Here is a 12,613-nt window from a genome sequence, read left to right as displayed (position 1 = left end):
CTGCTTATCAAATTCCTCCTAAAAAATAAATTCTTCCTGCTAATGTGACTGGAAACATTAGCTTCTTCCAGATTTCACTGTCTTTGCTTGTTTTGTTTGGGTTTTTTGTTGGTTTGGGGGAGGAAGGTGTGTTTGTTGGGATTTTTTTGTTTGGGGTTTTTTGGTTCTGTTTGTTTTGAGTAGTCTTACTGTCATGGGATTGTACTGCAATTGTCACCACGCTGCTGACTTCTGTCACAAGAGTCAAAATACGACAGAAGTAAATATCGCTATTATGTCAAGAGACAAGCATCCCAGGGTCACTCACTGTCTCTCTCTGTCATTATTCCGTGTATCAGAAAATGGGGAATATCAGATAATGCAGCCAGGGGGAAGCCAACAACAAAGAGAGAATTTGAATGTGTTTCTTGTTCTAAGCTGTCTGTAGTTAACAATTTTGTTCTCATTTCAGGGACACACTGTCCACCCCTCTTAAACTCCAGAGATCTGCTTTCAGTTATGCATAGGGACAAAGTCTCTTCACGAGATTTAACTGTCTGTCCAACAGGTTCAGTTAAGCATTAAAGCTTTGTACTTCAAACTAAACAGTGCGCTACACTGTACGTTCCAGTTTGGTACAAATAAGTATGGATTACCTTACAGAAACCATTCTAAAATTCTTAGCTGTGTTACAGTACCAATAGCTCTGACAGCTGCCAGACTAAGAGAATGGACGTGCTCCCTCTCTTTTAGTCTGATCTGAGACTTTAGTAAAAGTGATCTGCATGGCTGCTGTACTACTGTCTTTATGCTCACTGATGTTTTTAAGCTACAGGAAAAAATATTAATTACTCCCACTGTAAGATTAAATTAGACAACTAATTAATGCAGAAAAATACTCTTCAGGAACAATAATCTTTATCCATTATTTTAATAACAGAGTCTCAGTGAAAAATTTGCTGTATTTGACTTTTTCCTGCTACTTCTAGACCAGTAAGTTTCCAGCTCATCTTTTTCTCTTCTAGTTTCATGTTTTAGCCAAAGAAAAATGCTCCCAACCTAATATAAAATTTACTTTGAAACTGAGTATTAAATAGCTGAATTTGTAAATTTGACTCCATTTAACTTTGATAAATGACAACTTCTGCTTATAATTATACCATTAATAAATAGGTATTGTTCCTATCAGATTTTTTTGGTGGTAGTTCAAATATAAACAATTTAACAAATAAACCACAATAAGGATCTTCTTGACTATACTCAGCTTTTCCTTAGCTCTTCCTGAAACACAGAAGATCAGAGATTTAATAATCTTGCCATATGTTCCCCCTAATAAAATGCTTTTTATATTAAAATTAAGCAATGCTAAAATCTAACAAGATGCGTATTAGGTATGCTTCACTGTATGTGGACTCATTAACCTTAATTAACAGTTAAATACATAGAACAGCCCAAAACTCAACCATGACCACCATTTATTTGCAAAGTTCTCTAGTGAATTTTTGATAACTTATTCCTGTCACTTCAAAATTTCCCTTTTAGGACCCTATGAAATTCTCATTTCACAAGTGAAATTTCTTTTAAAAAATCATGTTTTATAGAATTTCCATTTTATAGCTGGTAAGATTTTCTGCTATATTTTGTGAAAATAATTATTGTAATCCTTTTCTATTAAAAAAAAAAAATGAAGTGAAATCTACCCTAGAAAGACATATACCCTAATGTTTACATTTGGTGATTACCTTTCTTGACAATTAAGGTGCTATCTGTACAAGTAAAAATCAATATTTTATTTCTTCTGCAGAGCTATATTGGCTACTTTGCAATCTGCATACGTTTGCACATAACTATTCTTGAAGGCAAACTAAATCAACTAACATTTGTAGTTGCCCAGTCCCTTTGCAAAACATATTATGCACTTAGGATAAATTCAGTGTAAATCATCATCCTAGCCACACAATTAAATACTATAAGCTTCCTTAACCCTCAGCTCAGACTTTCCTAATCTCTAAAAGAAAGCAATGCCAGATGGCCAAGAACAACTGCTAAGAATCAGAGGGCCACAGAGAAATACCTGAAGCTCTTAGTGATATGGTGGAAAAACACCTTCTGTTTCACCTTCCTGCTTGGCCCCAACGTATATCAATTTGCTTTGCAGAACTCATATGTGATCCTTCCACGTTAACTAACACACATGCTACTAATTTTCAAAAACTGTATTTTGTTGTTATGAATCTAATTCTTGCTGGGCAGAACCAATGCACCACCTTTTTATTGTAGTTATCACAGCGACAGTCTGTTTGCTACATAACGACAGAGAGAATCCGCTAACCACTGCACTTCATCATCTTCAAACATATACATAAAATGTATTATATATGTAAAATACTGTGTATAACATGTAATATACATATAAAATTTGCCTTCAAATATAGATATGAGCTGGCTACCAGGCTGAAGAAGTAGTACAGCTCACTGCCATATGAGGGACAGATTAGGTCCCAGCCTTTTTCTCTGTGTCAAGAAGCAAATAACGGGAAAAGATTCCTCTTTTTCTACAGAACATCCTTCTTTGGGCCAACACTGAGAATCGCTCAAGACAACAGTGCCTGGCATTCCGGGATGCCAAAGGATACCACCAGTCTTCACTTTCAGAGGAAGCATCTCAGAAACACCATTTTACTGTGGCAGAACACCACTTCCCATAAGACAAGCTTCCTGCTACCACAGGCTCAGGACAATGCAGCTTTGTGGCAAGCAAGCTGGTCAGCTGGATTGCCTATTGCAGCTGTACAGCTGCTAGACAGGCACCTGTTTAAAGACTCCCTGAAACATAGTTTTTCCATCTCTCTTTCCAGTCACCTAAATTGGTTCCTGTGTAAACAAAACAAAACAAAACAAAACACTTCTTGTCTTTGTCAGAAGATAACTGTAGAAGTGGTCTCCTCACCTCTGAAGACCAGGAGTCTCATTCGGCTTTGAATTACAGGTTCAGAAAATTTCCTGCTTAAAAACGAGTCTTCTCTTTTTAAAAATAAAGCACCTTGCATTGCAAAGTATGACAGTCACTGCTCAAGAGCAGGCCACAACTTCATGTTTTTTGGACTTGGGTTTCTTAACAGAAATTCAGAAGGAAGCAATGGTAACAGGCAAACCTGGGAATGGAAAAAACAGTTAAGAAGAAAAACAGGACAGAAATAGCAGGGAGTGCTTCAGGACAGGGTAGGAGCGGAGGGCACTGGCAGAGCTGCATGGGGAGCCCTGGGCTGGGCTAGCAGGAGAGTTCAGGGCAGGAAGGAGAGATACTGCAAGTGCACAGTGTCAGCAAGGAGCACGTACAGAGCCAAACATCCAAAACCTCTCAGACAGCCATAGCAGAACTAAAGTAGATTCCAGGTACGAAGCCAGAGGCGGCAAACTACAGAACACCTGCCTGTAGTATGCTTCATTCCAGCTTGTGTTTCCATGAGTAAAGAGAGATGATAATGTTATTCATTTGAATGGCTCAAGGCAATAAAATAGCCTGGTTAAAAAAAATAAGAATCTAGCAAGACTGCAGTCCTCTGGAAGGATGCATGGGAACATCAAGACTGGCTTGCAAAATTGAGTATAAGCCAGCTAAAGTGAAGAAAGGGGGACTTCTGAACAATTTAAACCAGGCTGGTGGATCAAATTTCTGTTGTAAAGTACTTTGAAAAATTCCTAACATCTTGGATCTAGCATTTTTCTATAATCTCTCAGATTCACCATTCCAAAGTATCATTTTCATTCTGTATAGTCTGGTTCATACAAAAACCATTTTTCGAATATTGGACAGAGATGTGGTGACAAAGTTTAGTAACAGAAAGAAAAGTAGTATAAGCCTCACAACAAAAGACATGGTGGAAAAGGTGTAAAGGGGATTAAGAGGTCAGAGTTGAAGAAGAACAGGGTACTAGAGAACTGTTCCAGATGGCAGGCTAGTTTTAACCTAAGCAGCAATGTGTTTATATAAAAGTCCAGTGGGAGATGAGCAGAGATGAGCACGCAGATGAGGTCTGAAATATTTTTGCAAGTTCAAGGAATGGAATAAAGGACTCTGAAGGTCTGATGTAAAGAAAATTGCTGCTTGGGAAGAAGATGAAAACAAAGAAGGATATTGCATCTAAGGAGGTGAGGGATAAGCGATACCTAATGATTGATCAGAGAGGACATGAGTAATGCTATCAGAAAAAAGCTGTTCCAAAACTAATCACAATATATAGCATATGAAAAAAATACTTGCAAGGTGTCAAAGTAATGCAGCATTGGGTCAAATAGGCAGTTGGATATAAATCTGATGTGTTCAAAGTGATTTATTCCAGAAATAGTTAAGGCAACTTTCTGGTAGGTTTTGTGTACAGAAAAGAAAAAGAAAGAAATAAATCACAAGTGAACTTTGATCAGATGTTCTTCAGTGACCAGTTGTACCTTTCTACTTAAGTTAGACTCCCACAAGTTCAGTGATTGTAGTATTTCAGTCTATTACTGATAAAAGCTCATTGTTGTGTGAGTAGTTCAATGCCATACCAAATCTCCCATTAACTCTTGCTCTTAAGGGTTATTTCAGTAAGTGGGTCAAGATAAACAGAGAATCTGCTAGTAAGACTCCTCTAATTTGAACAAATATATCTCTACACCAGAGGTAGCTATCTGAACTAGACTGTTAATATCTCTTTTTTCAAAATAAATCCAGAGATGGTGTTTTCATTTATTTATGAGGCATACCGTATATCTCTGGATCACAACCATGACACATTTTGTTCATGTTCCCAAGCTTTGCAACCATCAGGAAGGCAGTGACCTTCGATTTCAAACTAAGCAAACCATTTCATATTGGGCTATATTCATACATATTCAGTATTTCAATTAGCCTGTGATTTCCTCAACGATACTGCTCACTCAAGGATGCCTAGCTGCCAGATGACTTAACTTTTCCTCCCTCGCTTGTACGTGACAATACTTTGCTCAAAGTAGCCATTACACTTTTAACTGGCTTGCTGAGGCATTGTTACAACTCCTCGTGCCTCTTGGTTGATGGAGGAAAATCAATTTTGATTGCCTCAGAACCGAGTGCAAGTCTCCAACTTCACACACCAACGTGGACAAATGCAGCTGAAACTGAATCCAGATTAATTCATCATTCCAGTCATTTCACTTTTATGCTAACACCTTAAGAGGTTAGAACATATGTGACTTTTTTTGTTTTTAATAGGAGAAACGACAGAACTTCCTTCAAATGAAAAAGCAGTTTGTCAAATTAAGTTTACAAAAAACAAATGAGATTTATGGTGACAATGAGAATGTACTTCAAATTTAAATTAATCTGCAGCTTAATGCAACATGAGGTATTATAACAGAATGCAGAAATCCTGCCACCGCAGGATTTTAATGCTGCAATAATTCTGCTCTTCCTTAAAGGGCAATAATTCTGTCCTTTCTTAGATAATCCAGTTCAAAACACATATTAGAACAGCAAGTTTGAGGAATTGGTAGCCAAACTACAGTAACCAGGTAGTAATAAAGATATTGAAAATATGTACATTTTCCCAATAGACACAAGTTGAACACTGAAAATATTCCAAGCAGGTATGAGAGAGAGGGAGGGGAGGGGGGAACTTACTGTACTGCTTCAAAGATGCACTATACACGTAATACAGCAGTACAGGATACACTAATGAATGAAGGCAACTGAAAAGGCAGTACTCACCCAAAATATTAAATTGAAAAGGAACATCATGTATTTCAAACAACACAGGCAGCCTCTTGCCATGTTGCACTTCTTAAATTCTAAAAGGAAAACAAATGATAGATCCAGGTAAAAGACCACGTATTTGCTGCCTTTGGGTGCACTGTATTTGTCACTTTTTACACCAGTCCCAGTTCCAATGCCAGTCCCGGTTCCGACCCCAGTGTGGCTCTGTGTGCGTGATCCAGTTGTACCATAGAAAGCTCCAGCAGTAAAACCTCGACCAAATTGCCTCCCTGAGGTAGAAGGTTTAGCAAAATCTGAGTCTTTGCTATCCAAAGATGGACTCCGGTGAATTGAAGAATCCTCACTACTTGACTTCTCCATGATCTCTCTTTTCACAGTTGTCAGATTTAATGTATAGCATCTCTCAGCATTAAATGCAGTGCCTTGCAAATGCCATAGTCCGGTAAAAGCTGTCTGTGTTTTGCTTCTCTTTTTCTTCGTACATAAATCGGATAATCACTGCAGAATTTATTCACTGCATTGTTGCTGGTTTTATTTTTTATAGCAATGTAGGCTGTACTCTGTCTATCTGTGGCATGGATTTATACATTAATATCCCATGCAAGAGCATACTCATGATTTATCTTGATGAATCAGTTATGCAGAATTTCAATTTTTATTCAAAAGAGCCATAAATTCTTTCTCTCCGCTCCTAGCCTACAGCCCTCTAATCTATAGGCAGCAGATGGTCCTTGCATCCATTTCCAAAAAGCTTCTGCAGTACACCTGGGAGACTCTCCTCCAGCCGGAGCACTTTCCTTGCCCTCAGCTTCCCTCTCTGTGTCTCTCTGACTCTCTCACGCGCTGTCTTTTTTCTTTCCACCCATTTGCAGTATCTCATTCAGTAACCAGCTATCGGAGCGCACTCTGTGTTCCACTGCTGTTGCCGTGAAATCATCAGCAACTGCAACCACTGGGCATTTCCCACAGAAATCCCTGACCTAACTATCGAGTAATAAATCCACCCTCCTGCTCGCCCCTCCCCTCTGCCTTCCATCGGGCCAGTTAGCAGAAGCCTTCTCCCCCAGGGCACGCCTCCATGACATAATATCTTTAATAGGATTAGAATTACTCTTGACTATACAAGTGCACAACAGAAAATCTCTTTAAATGTCAAATACTGTTTAGCTGTTTATGAGCTAGAACTGTGAGGCAGTGATACTCCTTTAATGCAATAAAATACTGGAAAAGTATGGATTAGATAGACAGGTGCTAACCTCTCCCTGCTCATTAAATTAGCAGTGACTTACTTACATATTTTTTTCTGGCTTAAACAAATGCCATGGGACAAGGAACTGGAATAGACCAGCACCCAGCATACACTGAATAGACACATGTCTGTTATACATGCACATAATGTGACGCCATCACCTGTGATATAATTAACCAGAAAAGCAGAGCTGCTGTGTCTTATGGGATCATCAATCAATTCTTAGAACTCTTGAAATGTAAGAATATCTGAACCTGCAGTGTTTAACCCTCTATTTAGCTCGTACGTTAGCGATTGTTCTTGTGTATGGCAGTAAGCCATCTTACATTGCAGGTAGCCTGTGAACTAGAAACGCTGACACAAACACCACACTTCTTTTCCAGACAGTAGCGCAACATGCCCGCTAGGACTCTGAAACGGAGAGGTCACGACCGTGCACATGTGTCTGTGTGCATGTGTGCAAGTGCCGGGAGGGGAGGAAGAGAAATACTTCAGGTCATGCCTGGTGCTTCCAAATTCGACATTTCACCATAAGCGTAAAAGCAGCGCGCTGATGGTGCAAAGTCATACAGCAGATTTGAAATGTAGGTTATTCTTTTCTTTTTGTAGAGAAAGAAACCATATTAGGAGACCACAATAACAGAAATACAGCTACCAGGAAAAGCAAAATTTATGCACAATTTTCAACTGACCCTTTCACATGCACATTATAATGCACTGTTAATTATTTTATCAGGTATCTTTGAGAAAAGATAATATAATATTTATTCAATCTTAGATATCTATGCCTAAAAGCCCCTTAAAATTCTGTAATTTTTATGTAACAACATCAGAATCAACGCCCTAAAGCAGTGCTGCACCTTCCTTGACAGGCTTTTTCTGAGAAAAGATCTCTCCACCATAAAGTATTGCATGCCATGAAATACCTAGTGTTTGTACGTGTAATATCTTTCACCTCTTCTGCTCTAGAATAACATTTTAACAACAGGCAGGCCCGATCCTGTATCAACAGTGTTTATTCACTTTGCTTTTCAAAAGTCATTTCAGAATGACCTGTATCAAATGTGTCCATCAGAAAGGCAACTGCAAGATGACTGCTTGGCACTCCATATGATAGCAGAAAAGGCTACACACAAAACACCCAGGTAAAAAAAGGTAAATTAGCAGTGACCAGAGTGGGGCATTTCTGTACACATCTATGGTGCACATACAAACTTCAACATGAGCAGTCTTCAAGAACCAACTTTCTTACGAAAAAAGCATGGAAGAGACTTGTAGGCCACAGCCAGGTACCTGCCTTGGACACCAGAGCCTGCAGGATTAGTCGCGTTCAAACACAAGGCAAATGTCTAAGTAAGGTTTTAGAAGTGTGAAAAAAAAATGAAAATTTATTTACTGGCAGCGTAAATTTGTGCCACTGCAATCCTATGCTGCAGCTAGATACTTCCAGTGGTTTTTACTTGTCACACGAAACTGAGCTCTCAGCCAAAAAATTATGAGAATGCATAAGTATTTTAAAGCATTTTCTTCCTATTGTACTCATTGGTTTGCCATAAAATTTACACTGACATAGACTAGCTTCAGCAAAAAAAAAAAAAAAAATGTTGTGCACTTGTGAAAACTAGTATTTGCCTTAGCTTCCCACATGAAGTTACACGACAATAAAAATTAATCCACTCTCCTCAAGGTTAAAAGACTGAAAGAATATTTTGTAATAAACAAGAAAATCTCTGCAAATCCAGTCAGAGTTTATAAATAGTGGAAACATTTCTATTGGTGGGTGCATTTTTTTTTTTAAAAAAGCAACGCAGCTTATTTTTTGAAGTTTTCATTATTAGACCTTATTGAAGTTTTCCAGTTTTCTATTTTTGCCTTCAAATACTACAAAAGATTAGTTTTCCTTACCATTACCTGCAATGCATCTTCCATTAAGAGTTCTCCATGACTGGTCTACATCAAGGTTTGTGCTTCAGAATGAACAACCAAAGACACACATATAGCCAATACCCAGCTTCAAAATCCAAACCTAAGCAATGAGCGCTAGGGCAACACAGTTCCAGATCAGCCTCCCCTCCCACTGTGTACAAAGGAAACATACGACCCTCTGATGGTTATGCTGTTGCCACCAGGCAGAGTTTACAAGCCACAGTAACCTTCCACCACTTGAATTTGCGGCCACGCAGCAGCTTTACAGATTAGATGCCACTTCCTCCTGCTGGAACTCTAACTAAGTATTTATGTAGCTCAGTTAATAAATCACACAGAACTGCTTATTTGCTGAAAAAATAAGCAGTGAAAAAGCTGTAACCAGTTCATCCAGCTGTGCTGTGACTAGCCATTGCACTTAACTCCACCTCTGATGGAGACTTCAGTGGTAGGTGTTACTGCAAGGCCATTCAACAGCACCTTACTGTGGTCCCACCTGACAGTGTAACCTCAGCATGGGAACTAACACGTTTTGCTTCACTACAGATCTCACCTCTGTTAAGTAATTAGGGCATAAAAAATGTTCAAAAGCTCACTCTGTACTTCATTAATCTTTGATTACTGAATCACAGAGTTTTGTTGCTGAGATGTCTCCACATCAAGAAAATCATTTCGGTCTCACACACAAATGCCTGGGACAAGGTAAGAAACATCAGTTCATCGCATCTAACAGCTCAGCCAAGTATTAAGGCTAAAACTTTAGACCACTTTCAGATACCAGGTATGAAAATGGATGTCACAATGGGTGTAGCAGAAAAATGGAAAGGAAAGGGATGAGTAATAAGGCCCAAACAACATAGGCTGGTTCTCCTGCTGAAACTGATTTACTTGGTTCTCCCCAGGGAACAGTCCACCATAGTCCTCAAAATACAGATCCCAACAATTTCGGTTTTTATTCGAAGCCACAAAATATTTAATATTTTTTTCTCAGTCCTTAGTTTTATCTCACCAAAACCTCAGTGCCAATTACACCCAGCTACGGTGCTCATGAATCTCTGTTTGTTTCTGCCTTCTTCAGTTGTTTTTGCACAACCAGCCTGTGGAACCATGCTGCAAAACAGAGCGAAAGTTGGCCAAGTTTATACACATATTTATAACCATGTGTTTATAAAGACATACTACAGATATAAAATGTATTTCAGTAATATATAAAAATTATGCTTCTTTTTCCTCTTGTAAAAGTACCAAATCCGTTTTACAAGACATTCTCCCTAAATGATCTTGCTGATCCAGTGAGAGGGAGAGGTACCCCAATAGGCAAGAACAGGAACAAACACTGAAGGCTGAGCAAAAACATATTAAGCTTTTGTTACAGCCCCTCCCACTGACTTGAAAATATGAAACTAGGAGTTTTTAAATTGGGAAAATAAAAACCTCAGTCACTACAATATACTAGCCACTTTACAACTTACTATATATTTTACCTTGCAATTTCTATTATGTAGGATTGTGCTACTGTCACCATTTTAAATATGGAGAACCCAAGGACCAAGACATTTGCTGAAGATTAATAGGAAACTGGTGACAGAAAAGCAAACTGAATCTGCGCCTCACAAGGCCTCAGCCAGTACACTAACCATTGCACCATTCTCAAATTAATTATTTTTAGAAATCATGAGCTTTAGTAACCCTGCCACATGACTTCAGAACAATACTGAGCCCTGCGGAGACACACACAAATGCATACAGTATGCAGTGTTTGAGGGATATGATCCTTAAATTAATTATTTTCTTCTAAATGATATTGACCAAGAACTCAATTATACAAGCCTTCCTCAGGGTACAATAGGTAGACAAAGAATCAAGATTGCTGAGTATAAACTCAGTGACTACATCTTTCCAGTCACTGCTCTGAATCGTGGAAGGTCATGAGAAGGAGATAATGGAACAAGAATTGGAAAGAATAGCTTATGACTCTGGCATACAGTTGTATACCGGTGAAAGCTCAGATTTTAAAAAACCCCACACAACTGATTTTGCAATAAGCTTAAAGGGAAAAGAATGTCCAAAAAATCAAACTGAAATTAGAATCACATGAGAGACAAAAACATGGAGTTCTCAGGACTCCCTTGCCCCTGGTTCCACAACAAAGAGCTTACAGACTCCAGCAAATCAAAATACCTGGAGTTCCCAGGGCTCCCAAGGCTGTAGGATTTATAACCCAAAACCGTGATGCTCTGAGGGCTGCATCCCACATCTTGGGGCCTTCCAAGCTCCCAGCTTGCATGCTGTAAATCCAAAGCGTTCTGCCCATCATGGGATTGGACAGAAACAAGGTAGGCTTCAAGCACACCTTTGGATGGTAGACAAGTTTTGAAACCTGTGTGTGTTTTCCAGAACCAAATATTCCAAGCCATATTTTACCTTTGACACACTTTCATTTTCCAACACGAAAAGTCTTCTATTAGAAACAGACGGAACTACTGTAACTTCAGTTATGGAGTCTCCAATCACTGATCATAGCTTCTCACATTATTTGGAGCATATATCAACAGCTTGTTTGTTATAAACGCTAAAAAGAATCACTACAAAGTGTTTAGAGAAGAGTGAAATGTATACTTAGTTTCCCTACTAGCATGAACAGCAGTCATTTCTAATACCTTCAGAAAACCACCACTTCCTTGGGTGCTTGATGGACAGACAGATGACGGAGGGGGAGACTAGATTTATTAAGAAACAGCCTTATTCACAGCTGGTACCTGTGATCTGACCAATAAATGATTCTCTTCTAATGTTTTGTGAGAGAGGACAGACACAAGCTCATGCTTTCTCTCTTCACACTGTAGCAGGACCAAGAGCATCCAACAGGCATCATCTGACCCTCAGTTCCACTTGCAGAAGAAAGGCACCTCCAGAGACCACGGAAAAGGACCTGGGACAGGTAAATGTCCATACAGCATAGGTTGGAAGGAAAACACAGACACTCAGTTGGGTTCTTAGAGGCTGGGGTCCATGTTCCGGGAGTCCACCTAGCATTGGCATGGCTGAAGAAAAGGAGGCCTGGCACAAAGACAGAAGTGGGAGAGCACTCCAGGATGCAGGAACCGTGTGAAGGAGCACCCCTGAGAAGACATGGAGTTTCAGATCTATGGGGAAAGGATCTGTTCTTACAGACACAGGAACTGAGAGTCTAGCCACCTCAATCCACCACCTACCTTCATCAGTCCTGACTTCACCCAGAGAAATTATCTTTCTTGAAATTCCTACTGGAAAGGAAATTAATTAATCTGTTTCCTCTCACACAAGGGCACTAGCATAACAGCTCACGGTTGCTTCATCAGCAACACAGTTATGCTTCCTGCCTCCCCAAGGAAAAGAGGTAAAATGTCTTTGAATGGCCTAAACTAATACTTTCTAGTTTATACTTACATATAACAATAAGATCAGTTCATCTCTCTGATAGGAGGCCCTCACTGGAGGGATGATCAAGAAAATAAGACCCCATTATAAGACTTTCCACTTTGCCAAACATTCAATGTCAATCGGTCCCTGGGATTTCCATTAAAAATCATTTACTGCCAACAGTGCATATGTGGCTGAGATTTCCCATTTAGGACACGACACCAGCCACAGAATGAGATTCTGTCTGAAAATTGTACAAAGGAATTATTTGTAAACCATGTCAGAGACTTTAACCCACTGTGATCAGATGCAGATGATGACTT

At 39.2% G+C, this 12,613-nt stretch overlaps 1 protein-coding gene across 5 annotated transcripts in view; it reads right to left on the bottom strand.

Annotated features, from left to right (window-relative positions):
- Positions 1-12,613, bottom strand: part of TSPAN9 (tetraspanin 9) — a 177,152-nt gene that overhangs the window by 85,288 nt on the left and 79,251 nt on the right. For 3 of the 5 annotated variants that reach the window (XM_075762543.1, XM_075762508.1, XM_075762518.1), the window contains one exon: positions 5,708-5,787. The exons of 1 other annotated variant lie outside the window; for it this stretch is intronic. In XM_075762543.1, the coding sequence (XP_075618658.1) occupies positions 5,708-5,770 (63 nt within the window). In that variant the 5' untranslated portion in view covers positions 5,771-5,787. Of the gene's footprint in view, positions 1-5,707; positions 5,788-9,897; positions 9,999-12,613 lie in introns of all 5 variants that reach the window. One more of the 5 variants, XM_075762525.1, reaches the window with a different exon arrangement.

The sequence above is a fragment of the Balearica regulorum genome, chromosome 1 (assembly GCF_011004875.1).
Source record: "Balearica regulorum gibbericeps isolate bBalReg1 chromosome 1, bBalReg1.pri, whole genome shotgun sequence".
Lineage (NCBI taxonomy): Eukaryota > Metazoa > Chordata > Aves > Gruiformes > Gruidae > Balearica > Balearica regulorum.
Note: the sequence above shows the minus strand (reverse complement) of the source record. Positions and strands in the feature narration are given on the sequence as shown.